The sequence below is a fragment of the Callospermophilus lateralis genome, chromosome 7 (assembly GCF_048772815.1).
Source record: "Callospermophilus lateralis isolate mCalLat2 chromosome 7, mCalLat2.hap1, whole genome shotgun sequence".
NCBI lineage: Eukaryota > Metazoa > Chordata > Mammalia > Rodentia > Sciuridae > Callospermophilus > Callospermophilus lateralis.
Genome location: NC_135311.1, coordinates 114,823,100 through 114,839,093, shown reverse-complemented (window position 1 = coordinate 114,839,093; position 15,994 = coordinate 114,823,100). Strand labels below are relative to the sequence as shown.

The following is a 15,994-nucleotide window of genomic DNA, read 5'->3' as shown; positions in this document are numbered from 1 at the left end:
AATGAATCTAACTGTATTAAAAATGTCAGACATAACTTCACTGATGGGGGTGAGGGGGCAAAAAAAAAAAAAAAAGGAGCTGACCTAAGTAACTTTGTAAAACAATGTTATTACTTGATACTATAATGCTAAAAAAAAAAAAATGTACACACTGTACTCTAGTTGGTGAATCCCTTTCTCACAGAAGTAACCACTGAAACTACTTTTCAGGTTATATAAATAAGTAAATATATAAAACAAAAGCCAGATTCTTATTCTCAAAGAAAGAAATCATAAATAAGCAGAGAAGCCTAGAATGAACCCTGTTGTTCTGGATTAGTGTGATTTAATTAATATATACAGATAGATACAGAAATATAAGTATATACAAGTATGTATACATGCATTAGTGTACACACATATATTTCTTAATTCTTCCAACTGAGGGACAAGAAATATCTTATAGTGCCAGAGAGCAAGCAAGATGGAACAATTTCAGGAGAGAGAGAGAGAGAGAGAGAGAGAGAGAGAGAGAGAGAAATAAATAAATAACAGGCTGGGGGTAGGAGTGTAGTTGCTAGTGGAGTGCTTGCCTAGCATGCCAAGGGCCTGGGTCTGATTCTCAGCACCACCAAATAATTTATCATCTATGTATTTTACATATAGCAATCACATGCATATATAAACACAGTACTAGATTATAAATCAAATAATAAATAAATATCCATAATGATATGTTAAGTAAATGGTATAAATAGAAGAGAAAGGACAAGTCTTTTTTTTTTGGGGGGGGGAATTGAACCCAGAGGCACTTTACAACTGAGCCATAACTGCACCCCTTTTTATTTTGAGACTGAGTCTTGCTAAATTGCTGAGGCTGGCCTCAAACTTGAAATCCTCCTGCCTCAGCCTCTAGAGTATTATTATTTATGCATTACAGGCATAAACCACTACACCCAGCAGGACAAGTCTTCTTTAAAGAATTTCAATTACTAATGAGAAGGAATAAGGAAAATTACTATAGCAATTGCGACAGGAAAGATTTGCTGATGAATGCTAAAATCAGTGTGAGCAACTTAAGGAGAAATGGGATATTTGCATAACCTTTAAGTACCTCCTCTGAAATACATATTAATTACTGTGGTGTTTTTAATGTGTCCACAAATTCTTTATATTCCTCCCTTCAGAAAGTCAGGCTTAATTCTCCCATTCAGTGTAGAACATACTTGGCAATTCATTTCTAGTAAATGAATACTATCATATTATGAAAATGGAAAGGCAAAATAGCATGCAAAAGGAAAAAAAAAAAAAAAAACATGAGTTTACAGTGGAGAAATCTGGCAGCCACACACAACCTTAACTAAATGATCAACGTTAGCATCACCAGTAATGATACCATGCAGTGAGATATGTTGCAATGACAAAGGTACTTCATTTCTTTGTTTTCCCCAAATCTATAATGCCTATCTAATCCTGAGAAACAAAACCCCAAATTAAAGGACATTCTAAAAAAGAGCTGGCCATTACCTTTCAAAAGTATCCAGGAAAGTCAGGCAGATCTGCAATTCAATCACACCTGCAATTCCAGCTACTCAGGAGGCTGAAGCAGGAAGATTACAAGTTTAAGACCAGCCTGGACAAGTTAGTGAGAACCTGCCTCAAAAAATAAAAAGGGGCCGGGCTTGGTGGTGCACACCTGTAAACCCAGCACTCCGGAGGCTGAAGTAGGAGGATCCAAGTTCAAAGCCAGCCTCAGCAAAAGCAAGGCACTAAGCAACTCAGTGAGACCCCTTCTCTAAATAAAATACAAAATAGGGCTGGGGATGTGGCTCAGTGGTCAAGTGCCCTTGAGTTCAATCCCCAGTACTGGGGGGGGAAAAAGTATCAAGGACGTGAAAGACAAGGAAAGACTAAAATACTACCCAAGATTGGAGATAAGGACACATGATGACTAGATGCAATATGGGATCCCAAGTTGGATCCATAACAGAAAAGGGACATTGGTGGAAAACTGGTAAAATCCAAGTCTACAGTTTAGTTAACAGTATCATATCTATGTCAATTTCCTAGTTTTAATAAACATACCATGATAATGTAAGATGTTAATGTTAGAACAAGCTAGATAAAGAGTATAGAAGAACTTTGTGTACCATCTTTAAAACTCTTGTGTAAATCTACAGTTATTTCAAAATTTTAAAACTAGTAATAATGTAGAACGTTGTTTCTCAACCTCGGTACTATTGCTATTTTGAGACAGATAATTCTTTGTTGTGGGGGGCTGTCTTATGCCCAGCAGGATGTTTAGCAATGTCTTTTGCCTTTACCCACTGGAGGTCAGGAATCCACCTGGTCTCAGTTATTACAACCAAAAATGTTTCCAGCAATTGCCAAATGTTCCTTGGAAGGCAAAACTGCTCCAGATTGAGACCTCTAATATAGAGTTATATACATTAACAAAAAATCTATAACATTATTAAAAAAAAAAAAAGCAGTGTGTAAACTAGGAGTGGTGGTGGCATACTTGTAATCCTAGCAACTCAGGAGGCTGAGGCAGAAGGATCAGAAGTTCAAGGCCAGCCTCAGCAACTTAGCTAAGACCCTATCTCAAAATAAAAAATACAAAGGTCTTGTAATATGACTCAGCAATTAAGTGCCCCTGGGTTCCATCCCAGTACAAAAAAAAAAAAAGATAAAATACTTTTTTAAAAGGGGGCTAGTAAAGGGCTCCTGGGGTCAATCCTAGCATGGGAGGGGGAGTAGATAGTTACCCCTGGATGCAGAGACTATATTTTCTTTGTACTTTTCTCATTTGGAAATTTTTTTCAATAAGCATGTCTCATTTTTTTTTCCAAACACAAAAAAGGCTTTGTTCTTATCTTTTGTTTTCCCCCAAATGCTTCCAATTCAATAACTATTGGTTTGTTTTGAAAATGTCAAAATGGTTACCTCTTCTCTCCAGCCACAGCCTAACTCCAGTCCCTCTGATCTAGGCTAATGTTAACAGAATGCTAAACTGTTTTTCTTTCTTTAACCCATCTCTACCCAGCCACTGGAGTTACTTTGTAAAATAGATTTACAACTGCTTCCCTGTTTAAAATCCCAGTCTTCATGGCATAGCTTTTAGGGACCTCAACAATCTGTGACCAGGACCTGTATTTTTAGTTTCATCTCCTATGACTATCTCTCAAGTATTCCGAATAGTTGTTGGCCATTCCTTGAAAACATATAAAAGAACCCTTTCCTCCACTTTGTTGCTGTTATTTTTGTCAGGAATATTCTTCCTTCTTCTGTGCCTGATAAAATGTACAAAGTGCTATGGAGAAAAAGAATGGGGTGGGAGACAAATGTGTAAACAAACAGGAGGAGCTGAAGGGACAATATAGAAAAGCACAAGGTAAGAATTCAAGAAAGTAATTTTTGGTAGGATAAAATAATAATAGTGCCTATCTCAAAAGGTTGTGGTAAGGATATTAAAACACGTAACATACGTAACATATATCAAACTTTCAGAACAGTGCCTAATATATATATGTTATTTTTTTCATCCTTATTCTTTTCTTTCTTTTTTCTTTTTTTGGAATAGCGATTGAACCCAGGGGGGTGCTTTACCACTGAGATACATGTCCTTTTTTTTTCTTTTTTTTTTTTTTTAATTTTTAGTTTGAGACAAGGTCTCGCCAAGTTGCTGAGATCTCAGTAAATTGGTTAGGCTGGCCTCAAACTTTCAATCTTCCTGCCTTAGTTTCCTGAAAGGCCAGGATTACAGACATACGCCACATACCCACCTTCAGTATTATTATTTTCATCACTCATTGTGCAGTAGTGGAGGCTTCCCCTCTAGCTGCCACAATGGGATGGAGCAGTAAGGCATCTACTCAGAAGGAGGGCCCCAAAGGTAAGAATAGTGGCAAACAGAATCCTGTTCTGGGGCTGGGGATGTGGCTCAAGCGGTAGCGCGCTCACCTGGCATGTGTGCGGCCCAGGGTTCGATCCTCAGCACCACATACAAACAAAGATGTTGTGTCCGCCGAAAACTAAAGAATAAATATTAAAATTCTCTCTCTTTCTCTCTCTCTCTCTCTCTCTCTCTTAGAAAAAAAAAAAAGAATCCTGTTCTGACTTAAATCTATCTCAAGAATTGAACAGATGACATGAGAACCCAATTCATTTATATCACATTAGAGCACATACATGAATTCTATATACATCCCAAGTAACTTTAACCTTTCAAATATATATTTCTTTTGGAAGGGAAGTTGCTTCAATACCCCACCCCAGGCACTGCAACATTCATTCGGGCAGCACCTCATCAAAGGAATCTGAATTTGCAAGCCTTGTTTGTGCTCTCCTGTGGTTTCCCATTTGGCCAGTAGTCACTTCCCTTTCCTTATATAACATGGAAAGTTTGACTTCAGAGTTCTCCCATTAGCTGCAAAAAAAGTGATCATATATGTACAGCCTACCCAGTTTAACACTGTAGCCAAAAAAACTAAATTTACTTACAATGGAGGTGAATCAAGGAAGCTAGAAAATCATCATTCACACATATATTGTACAAGAGACAAAAGCCTTCAGATTTCCCTCTCAGCCTCTTGTCAGTCTCAGTCCTTTTTAAAACACTGCTCTGCCAATTGTGGCAAAAGCCTCTGGATAGGCCCCATCTCTCCTGGTCAATAGGTCTCTGCACCTTTTATTTCATGTCCTATTAAACTACTATGATCCACCATCCCATCTCCCCTTTCACATCCCTCCCCCATGCATCCCAAATCGCCCTTGAGTACTATCAGACAGACAGTCCTTTAGTACAAAACACTATTCCTAAACTATGTCCCAAAGCAGACAAAAAAGAACACAGAGTTCCACATCTGTTAGATGACACATACCCTGCTTACTAGTCAGACTGCCAAAAATCATTTGCTTCTCCTCTTGTAAGTTTAGGCAAACACAAAGGGAACTGTGCTCCTATGTCTGACTACTGCTTCTCCACAGGGTTTGAAGAATTAAAGCATCAGAAATACTTCCTCTCTATAAACCCAAACGGAACACTTTGTTTATTTTCTCTCAGCATATAGTCGGTAGTCTGTATTTCCAGGCAGTCACTGTACATGTTTGGCAAGTGCCTTCAAGTTTCTCAGTACAATGTTTCATCCAGTCACTGAAGGCAAAGCATTGTACCTTGAATTTACATGCCAAGGAGATGACTCAGACTGAAAAGAAGACCTTCAGTATCATCTTTCTGCAATATATCAGACTCTACAAATGAGTTAGAAGACCCAGATCCAATTCCCAGGTGTGCGAGTCTTTTACAGTATGATCTCTAGTCAGCTCTTTAATCTTTCTGTACCTCAGTTTTTCCATCCTGGAAAACAGGGATTATATTACCAGTCTCTACTTGAATTCAAACTCTCACTACTGAATGAGAATAGTCATGTTCCTATAATTTGCAAAACAACCAGGGTTTGGAAAAAACAGAAAATTAAGCACAAAGGTTTCTCACTTGTCAGTTTGGCTGTGCAGAAATCCACAGTAGAACCCAACAGGAGTCCCTAATTGTGTAATTCCTCAGAAAGCAATTCTGACACTCCATTCCACAAATACATGCAGAATAGTGAGAAGCCAGAGGCAAGGCAGGACCTTCAGACACTAGGTAGCTATAGATTCAAGTCACTGTATTTCTGGCTCCAAGACAAAATTACTGCTCTAGACCCTTAACTACTGTATTATGGTTTTACCTCATAGAGCTACTTCAATACCTAAAGCACCTACTTATTCAGTGTTTACAAAAGCAAGTACTTTTCACTGCATTCATAGAATATTTGTCCTCTTGTGATTGGTGTATTTCATGTAGAATATTTTCATGGTATATCCACATTGTACCATTAATCCAATTTCTGTAATTTTCAAAGTTCAATAAAATTTTCTGAAGTTTTTCCCTCCAGACCACCTTTCCTGGTGGAGTCCTATACACATGCACACTGTCCACTTTCCTCTTGCCTTTTGCTTAATGTGAAAAGTAGATCTTTCTGTGTTTTGATTTTAGTTTTGCTCAGGTTTTTTTTTGTGTGTGTGTTTGTTTGTTCATTTGTTTATCTTTTTTTGTGGTGCTGCAGATTAAGTTCAACTAAGCTGCTGAGGTTGGCCTTGAATTTGTGATCCTCCTGCCTCAGCCTCCCACATTGCTGGAATTACAGGCCTGTGGCACCAAGCCCCATTGACCTTTTTTTTTTTTTTTTTTTAAAGAGAGAGAGAGAATTTTTTTTAATATTTATTTTCAGTCATCAGCGGACACAACATCTTTGCCTGTATGTGGTGCTGAGGATCGAACCCGGGCCGCATGCATGCCAGGCGAGCGCGCTACCGCTTGAGCCACATCCCCAGCCCCCCCATCAGACCTTTTTAACTGTTGCGTTAATCTTAATTAGGCAGAAGGCCATAAGATTATTGTTTGATTTTCTGTAGCATCTCCTATGTAAAAATAATTTCACTTCTAATTTTTTAAATCCCTGATCTTGATGCTGGGAAAATAGCTCAGTGATAGAGCAGTTGCCTATCATGCCTAAGACCCAGGGTTCAATCCCCTGAGCAGAAAAAATAAAAAATAAATTCCCATTCTTGGCTTTGTAAGTGGATAATTATAATAGTCTTCTTTTCCTCCCCTTGAGTTTTTCTAAATTGTTTTTGAGAGCCAAAACTTAAACTATTGCCTACTATAATTCTAAATGTATATAGAAGAAATATTTAAGGCAATCATCTTATAAACAAGGGTAGCTAAGAACCATATATGGAAGTAAAGTTTCCACACTTCACTCAAACTAGTAAAAAAAAACATGATACCAAACTGTGACAGTTATACTACCTAGAGGGGTCATTAAAAGGCTTTATAAAGAGCCAGGTGTAGTGGCAAATCCCTGTAACCCCATTGTTTCAGGAGGCTGAGACAGGAGTTCAAAGCCAGCCTCAGCAGAAGCAAGGCACTAAGCAACTCAGTGAGACCCTGTCTCTAAATAAAATACAAAATAGGGCTGGGGATGTGGTTCAGTGGTCAAGTGCCTCTGAGTTCAATCCCTAGTAACCTACCCTCAAAATCAAGATGAATTAATATAAACTATAAAAATATGTTTAATTTTCAGGGATGTAAAAAATACAGAAATAAAAAGAGAACAGAAAAATGAATAAAATGGCAGACCTAAGCCCAAACACAATATAATTACATTACTATGAATGTTCTTAATATACCAATTAAAAGACAACAATGGGTAGAACATGACCTAACCATTACCGTCTACAAGAAACTCACTTGAAACATTATGCTTAAGCACACTGAAAATAAAATGGGAAAATAATATTTTCTTAAATGTATGCACCCCATTTTATTTATACATCTTTGGTAGAAGCATGAATTGCCTCCATCTTTTGGCTACTGTGAATAATGCTGCCATGAACATGAATGTACAAATAAATATCTGTTCTGGACATACATATGCCAAGCACTCTCCCTGGAAAGAAAATGAGCTGTAGAGGGTTGCCTCGGAATGACCCTACAGTCAAGGTAGGACAAAGGGATGAAGGTATGAGATGCAAGAATTGCATTGAAAATTTAGGGCAGCGTTTTACAACTTTTTTTGTGTTTCCTCACTGAGACACTTCTGAATATAAAAGTCTGGGCAGCATATTGAAAGGGATATTAAAATGTAAATATTAGCCAGTCATTGCAGCACTGGCCTATAATCCCAGCTACCTGGGATGCTAAGGTAGGAGGATGGTAAATTTAAGGCTAGCCTTAGCAATTCAGCCAAACCCTGTCTCAAAATAAAAAATAAAAAGGACTGGAGATGTGGCTCAATGGTAAAGCACTTGCCTATCATGGGCAAGGCCTTGGAAAAAAAGAAGAAGAAGAAAAAAAAAGAATGTCATTTTTCAGACTGGGTTATATAGCTCTGTGGTAGAGCACTTGTCTAGCATTAGCTGTATATCATCAAGGAAAAGTTGCTAGAGGCCTTGCTCACTGAACAGTAGTCCACGTAATTTAGACACTTTATGTCTCATATGGCTTGCCCTTGGAACACACACACACACACACACACACACAGAATGGCATTTTGTTCACATTTGCCAAATATATTCCAAATGAACTTCAAGTCACTGAAAAGCAGCATATAATTTCATTGGCTAAAAAACAAGCAGAGCAGTACTACTCTGACAGGGGCAGGATGGTGAGCAAAGACAGAAAGGAAGAATTGTGAATTGTGCATACCCACAAAGAATGGCACATGGATAATTTATTTCATTATTTCAACTTAAAAGTAAAAATAAAGGCAAAAATTTTTAGTAGGGATCAAGAGAAAATATTATGAATATCCAAGGTATAATCAAAATTAAACACAATCTATAAACAGTTCAGAAAGTTCAATAGTCTTCATTGTTTTTCATATATTAATTAATGCTCATAGCATCCGAAGGATGAAAGAAATTTAACTCTCATATTCCAGTTACAACCACAGAAAGAACTTGAATGTATTAAAATTATAAAATGTACCCTTTTAATAAATATTTCACCAAATATTAAAGATCTACCATTTCATCAGCACTACGTGAGGCATAAAGTATTCCACCAACCAGCCTATTCTACTGTGAGCAAGGCCTCTGCAACTTTACCCTTAGGCACACAGCTTTGAGTAAAGAAACATTCTGAGTATGCAATAGCTATTACAGAGTTATACGCAACCCTCATTACCAGAACCCAATAAATTACTTAAAAATAGTTGTAAAGCTGGCCACAATAGCACATGCCTATAGCCCTAACTACTCAGGAGTCTGAGGCATGAGGATCACAAGCTTGAGGTCAGTCTCAACAACTTAGCAAGATCCTGTCTCAAAATAAAAAACAGGGGGTTAAGGACATATATAGATAGAGATATATAAATACATAGATATCTCAATGGTAGCATACCCCTGGGTTCAATTCCTAGTACTGCAAAAATAAATAAATAAAATACAAAGGGCTAGGGATACTACTCAAAGGTAGAAAGTCCCTTGGTTCAATCCCCAGTACCAAAATAAAATAAAATAAAATAGATGTAAAATTAAGCTGATTTATTAAGAACACTTTTTCCCCCCTTTTTGGTACTGGGGATTGAACCATTTGACTACTGAACCACAGCCCTAGTCCTTTTCATTTTCCTGTTTTGAGCCAGGGTCTTGCTAAGTTGCTTAGGGCCTTACTAAATTGCTGAGGCTGGTCTCAAACTTGCAGTCCTCCTATCTCAGCCTCCTAAATTGCTGGAATTACAGGCAAGTGCCACAGCACCTGGTGAGAATACTTTTGACTGGGAATTCTGGTGGTATAGGAAGGGTGACATCTAAGAAAAGACCAGAAAAGTAGGTACAAGCCACACTGTTATGTAAGAACAGAGGTTCCATCAGGCAGAGATAACAAGTGCAAGAGTCCTGAAGTGGGTTTTTGTCTAGAGCATTCTCCAAATATCCAATAACTAGACTTTCCCTTAGATGCAAAATCTTCCTGATCTCCAAGTTCACCATTCTCCCAAGCGTCCAAATCTGATCCTGAACTATACTGTACCCATTTTTCTCGTCCTTCCTCAATCAATGACCAACTGATATCAGTAAAATAATAACAAGATATTACCTTCAAAACATTACATCTTTCTTTTCTCCTCCATCCCTATTAACACCATACCAACTCAGAATATAGAAATTATAGAATGGAAGAATTGGAATGGACCTTAGATATCATTTGTGTAACTCCATCTTACTAAAGTCCATATTAATCAAGTCTCCAAAGTATCAGGTCATAGAGCCAGGCCTGGTGGCACATACATGTAATCCCAGCAGCTCAGAAGGCTCAGACAGGAGAATCTCGAGTTCAAAGCCAGCCTTAGCAACAGCGAGGTGCTAAGCAACTCAGTGAGACTCTGTCCTTAAATAAAATACAAGATAGGACAGGGGATGTGGTTCAGTGGTTGAGAACCCCTGAGTTCAAACCCCAGTACAAAAAAAAAAAAAAAGTATTAGGTCTTAGATCTATTATTAATACCATTCTTCGATTTTTTTGTATCCCCAAGTCCAATTCAATACATATTTTGCTCACAAATGCATGCTTCTTACATACTGCCTTCATCATGTTACTCATCTCACACCATAATATCTATGATACCAAGCTATTTAACAGTCTCTTTACTATATATTCTTTGACCATTTCATCTTTTAACTTTTTTCTTTCTTTCTTTCTTTTTTTTTTTTTTTTTTTAGTGGTAGATGACACCACACCTTCATTTTATTTATTTATTTTTATGCAGTGTTGAATATTGAGCCTAGTGCCTCACATGTGCACGGCAAGCACTCTACCCCCAGTCCTCATCTTTTTTTTTTTTTTTTTTGGGGGGGGGGGGTGCTGGGGATTGAACCAAGGGTCTTGTGCATGTGAGGCAAAAGCACTCTACCAACTGAGCTATATCCCTAGCGCCAGCCCTCACCTTTTAACTCTTGTGTTCCTTCCTTTGATATGCCTTTCTTTTTCTTACCTATCCAAACCTGACCTATTTCTCAAGCACATTTTTAGAGAGCATTCCATGACTATGCCAACCTTCAATGATTTCACCCTTCTCCTTCTCATGAGTTTGATAATATTTAATAGTTTATCATCAAATCTAGTACTTTCAGTCTCACTTCCCCCAATCCTGTCCACCTTGCAAAGCACCATAAATGTCTCTGTTCAAACACTTACTAGCTCTAACCATATTTCATATATATACAGATGTCTAATCTGTATATACATGACTCCTTAAGTACAGAGATTATGGCTTTGTCTCTGATCTTGCAGAAAGCAGTAGCTACTCTTACTTCATACCATATAGTGTATTAAGTGCTTCACATACTTTATCTCATTTAATCATCACAATAATGTTGTTACTATTTTCCTACTTTATAGAAGAAACAAAGGCACACAGAAGTTGGGTTAAAGTTGCATATCTTGGAAAAGACAGAGCTGGAATTTTAGCTAAATTCTGTCTCCCAAAGCCAAATGCAAAGGTTTTGAATTATCCTTTCATTTCGTGTGTGCTGATGGTCTTGAAACCCCAAATGAGCTAATAAGGTAGAATTCATGCTAAAGGGCTTATAGAGTGAAGTGGGGAAAAGAATTGCCCTTCCTGTTAAGTACTCATTGGAGGCTACATTCAGTGACAGGCACTTCATGTTCAACATCTCAGTTACTGTGAATATGCAGAACTGTAAATTCTCCTGAACAAACAATTGTTGTAATTCCTCCACTGGATTCACCCAAGTGTCACCCACTTTCAATCAAGCACAAATGCTCCCACCTGAGATGAATAAGATACCCCTCCCAGCTGAAAGAAGAGGGAAAGACCCCTCAAGTCGCTCAGCCAACAGGGTTGAGAACTTCAGCTTTACCACATATGTGGCTTTCTTCTGGGCAGACCATCCTGTTCTTCATTCAAACATTCATGATCTCATTTACTAAACATTTCCCCACTGTGAAGTGGATGACATTTCCTCTACACTATAAGGTCCAAATAAAGGGCATTGATAATCAGAAGTCACATGGCCAATGCAGATTCTATACTCGAATCCAGGTCTCCTGCTTGCTGTATTCCATCATGCCAGAAGAAGCTCACAGGTGGCATCTAATTTTTCCTGGTCTCACTAGGTTAAAGTTAGAATTACAGCAAAAGCTCTTCAATAATTTTAATTTAAAAAGATATTCATCGCACGCCTATGTGTCAACCTTGTAGGTTCAAATACCATCTCCTCCATTTATTTGCTGTGTGTCACGGAGCAAGTTGTTTCACCTCCCCGCAACACCCTCATCTGGAGAGATGATCATAGTCTGTACCAAACTGCAGTGTCGTAATTGTGTCGGCATACGGTTGACACTTAGTAAGTATGGTTTCCCTTCACCTAGCCCCTATGGCACACAAGCCTCAAGTTCACCCATTACCGCCACGCGACAGGACGTCCACTCCTCCAAAGGCCTGCGCGCGGCCCTCAGCGTTCCCAGACCCGGGGCCAGACGCACTGCCATACCTGCATGGAGTCAGCGCTGACGATCTCTCCACCAAGCCGCTGGCCTAGCTGCAATGCCAGAGTGGACTTGCCAGTGCCGGTAGCCCCGAGAATCACTACCAGAGGTAGTGTCCGTTGCAAGCCCCGAAGCCCAGGGCCCACAGGAACCGCTCGTGCAGCCGCCATCGCCGCCATCTTGGAGACATTTGCGCATGCGCCGGACATTATCTCCATAGCAACAGTCAATGCGCCGGCGCGTATCTCAGGCTCTAAAGGAAGGATGCTGAGACAGAAGGGCGCTACAGGACAAAGGTCTCAATTTAGGAGGCTCGCGCGTGACTGCCATAAGCTAGCTGGCATCAGAACCTCACCTGCCTGCTCTCTTAAAAGGGGGAAGACAGCCCCATCTAAAATAGAGGCATCCCTATCATTCCTTATTTCACGGCACCCAATTTTTTTCTTCATAGCACTAATTAGAATATATAACTGTATATTGGTCTCTTGGTTATTTTCTGACTTATACTTCCGGCTGTAAATTCCACAATGGCAAAAGAAAGTCCTGCCTAGGCTATTGCTGTATCTCCAGGGCCTGGAAGCAGGACTTGGTAGCGAATGAACACCCAATAATTGTTAAATGGACAGAAAAAAATGACTTTCCTATTTAGTACTGGCGCTAGTGAGCTTAAAGGTGTGCCATTCTCCAGAATCAGGTCTGCCCAGTTCTCAGACAAGGGCGGCTGCTCTACTGTTTTCATTCTGCAGTACAACTTCAGATGCAATCAGAAACCAGGACAAAACTTTCCACCCCTTGGCCAAAGGATGCAAGAGATAAGATGAGAACAGAAAAGCAAACTAATGAACAACAACCCACAATATTAGAAGAGGAAATGGAAGGACAGCAGAAAGGATAAAATAGTAACAACCCTCAGATTAAAGTGTGGGTGGGAAAAAATAGAACCAAACAGGACCAAAAATCAGGAGATTCCACACACCCTTTTATGAAATTACTTTGGAATCAGATGAACCTGTGACCTCCATACACTTCACTCCGTGCCCCCCTTCTGAGTATTGAGCCTCCCAGATGCTCTACCACTGAGCTACACACCCAGCCCCTAACTTCACCTCTTAACCTCAGTATTCTTCCAGAAGTGCCATAAGGAGAAAATTAAATAATGTCTGAAAAGTCTCTGCTACAATGCCCCAGGGCATAACAACCACCATTTGTTGAACACTTAGTAGTATTATAATTTTTATATCCCATCTGCCTCCCTAAAGAGAAGAGCAATCTAAGGGCAGAGAAATTTTTGGTAATGTATAAAAGTGCCTAAAAAACCTATTGTGATAATCCCTCTTTAGCCAAGTTAAGAGTTTAGGGGATGGAGATTTCTATCAGTGTTAAATCAGTGCTGGGGATGTCCTGCATATGCAAGGCCCTGAGTTTTATCCCCAACACTACCAAAAAATAGTTACAATTTGTTTTTCCCAATTATTGGTTCTGCCTACCTCTCAGGTCAAACCTTGTACCAAAGGAGTGACCCCTGGAAATTTAGAGCATATCATGGGCCTGCCTCAAATGACTGTCAATATATTTCTCAATCACTTGAAATTCTTTTGGCATAATGGCCACTCTTGCAGTCCCTGCCTGAACCTTGTAGCCTCCTATGTTTTGAGGAGGAATACCAGTTTCCAGTTCTGGGTCCCCAGTACTTCTTTTTCTCAATCCAGACTGCTTTATCAAAAGCCATGTTCTCTCCAATTTGTGATACTCGCCTGGGGCTGGATTTAAAATGGAGATGTGTGGCCACATATTGGCAGACACTCTCACATGATGGTTGTTAACTGTAGAGTCTTTGCTTGGATACTTTCAGAGGGTATGGTTACCATGACAACCACCAGAAAGATGGCAGACCAGAGCTTGATGGACATAAGGAAAAGGGAGGTTGATTTCCTGATGACAATCTGATGATGACAGAATATGCTCATTCACAGATGGAATAACACTGTCCAAGTCATGACCAGGTGACTGTTACTAGAGAGGGGGGAAAAAAGAGGGGGGGGTGGAATTTACCACCAAGAGACCAGAAAAAGAAGAGGCTGGTTACCAAGGCAACTAGAGAGAAAGGAATGAAAAAAAAATAGGGCTTCACCACAGCAGTAGAAAATTACTTCTAGCCAAGCAACACAGGACTGTTGCTATAGAAACAAGGAGAACAGGGATCCTGTAGACCATGGGGAGAATTATCACTGAAATGCTGAGCAGGAAAGACTCCTAAATCAGAATGAAGTCTGTGATCCAAAACAAACGAGGAGAAGTGAGAAAAACATAGTACCATTTCCATTCATTGCGTTTCTACAAGTCAAGCTAAAAGGAAATAGGAACGTATTTTTATAAATACGTTATGCTGTTTTATTTGTACCTTTACTTGTCTCCTAAATGATCTTCTGAACTCTAAATTACACTAAAAACAGATTCTGAAAGATAATCTGTAACTTGAAATTCTAATCAGAGACATTAAGTTTAAGGAAAAATTAGGAAATTAAAGGCTATGACCAGAAGTTTATAAGTATTTCTAAAACAACAACATAAAAACCCTGGAGTGGGAAGCTTTACAAGGTAATAAGAAGACAAAAGAAGGCAAAAGGAGTACCATGTCTAGGTACTGGTCTTGACTATTCTCCTTCTTATATGAGGCCAGATGGGACGTAGATCACTCGCTTCTGAAAGGAGTCTCAGGAGGAAAGAGAATCAGTCACTTAAAATATAGGTATGTATCTAAAAGAAAGCTATATAAGCCCATCTCCAACATATTTCATACATTACCGATTATTGTGGGCAAAGAAATCTTAGTTTGTTGGTGCTGTTGTGTTTTGCAGTGCTGGGTATCAAGCCCAGGGCCTCACATATGCTAGACAGGTGCTCTACTACTGAGCTAAACCCCCAGCCCCAAAAATCTGGTTTTAAAGGCAAAAATGCCAAGATTATAAGAGCGTATTTAAAAGGCAGGAAAGAGAGGTGTTGGGAATACTCAAATTAGTTGGAGGGTAATTGAACCCAGGGGCACTTAACCACTGAGCCACATTCCCAGTCCTTTTTAATTCTTTGTATTTCAATGCAGGGTCTCATTAAGTTGCTTAGAACCTCACTGAGTTGCTGAGACTGACTTCAGACTTGGGATCCTCCTGCTTCGGCCTCCCAAGCCACTGGAATTACAGGCATGTACCACTGCGCCCAGTGTCAGCCACCTAATTTTCATCCCCTGTGTGTGTGTATTATATCCTCAGAGCAGGCGTATACTCAGACTGGGTCCTTCTGCACCTTCCTCACCTTCCTTGAGAAATTGAGAGCAGTATGTGGGGTGGAATAGACATAAGAATATGGTAGAAAAGGAGAAAGAAAGTGGGAGCAGAGGTAGGGAGAAAAGTCTGGGTGATGAATTCATAAGTGTTTATTATATTTTCTTTTCTCTGCATACTTTAAATAAATTTATTTTTAGCCAAGTGTGGTGATGCACACCTGTAACCTCAGTGATTCAGGAGGCTGAGGCAAGAGGATCACAAGTTAGAGGTGAGCATAAACAACTTAGTGAGATACTGTCTCAAAATAAAATAAAAAAAAAAAAAGAAGAAGAAGAAGAAGAAAGGCAGATATGTAACTCAGAGGTAGAATGCCCTTGGGTTCAATCCCCAGTACCATAAATAAATAAATAAATAGATGTTATTATTTTATTTTTAGAAAAAGAAGCGTGTAGGGGGAAGGCAAAAGGTGAAGCCATTAGAATAGAAAGTTGATTTATAGCAGATCACCTGGGAAGTTTGAACATTTAAGATGGAATTATAGAGGATGCATTCAAAACAGAAAGAAAAATATGCCGTGAGAGGCCTGAAGCATCTATCTCCATGGTAAGAAAGAAAAGATGGGTCAAGATAAACCCTAACTTTTAAATTTTTTTTAATATTTATTTTTTAGTTTTAG

General features: G+C 39.2%; 1 protein-coding gene across 2 annotated transcripts in view; it reads right to left on the bottom strand.

Annotated features, from left to right (window-relative positions):
• Positions 1-12,216, bottom strand: part of Trit1 (tRNA isopentenyltransferase 1) — a 48,806-nt gene extending 36,590 nt beyond the window's left edge. The window contains exon 1 of one of the 2 annotated variants that reach the window (XM_076860670.2): positions 12,043-12,216. In XM_076860670.2, the coding sequence (XP_076716785.2) occupies positions 12,043-12,216 (174 nt within the window). Of the gene's footprint in view, positions 1-4,482; positions 4,549-12,042 lie in introns of those variants that run through there. The other variant, XM_076860671.2, reaches the window with a different exon arrangement.
• Positions 12,217-15,994: the final 3,778 nt, after the last annotated feature.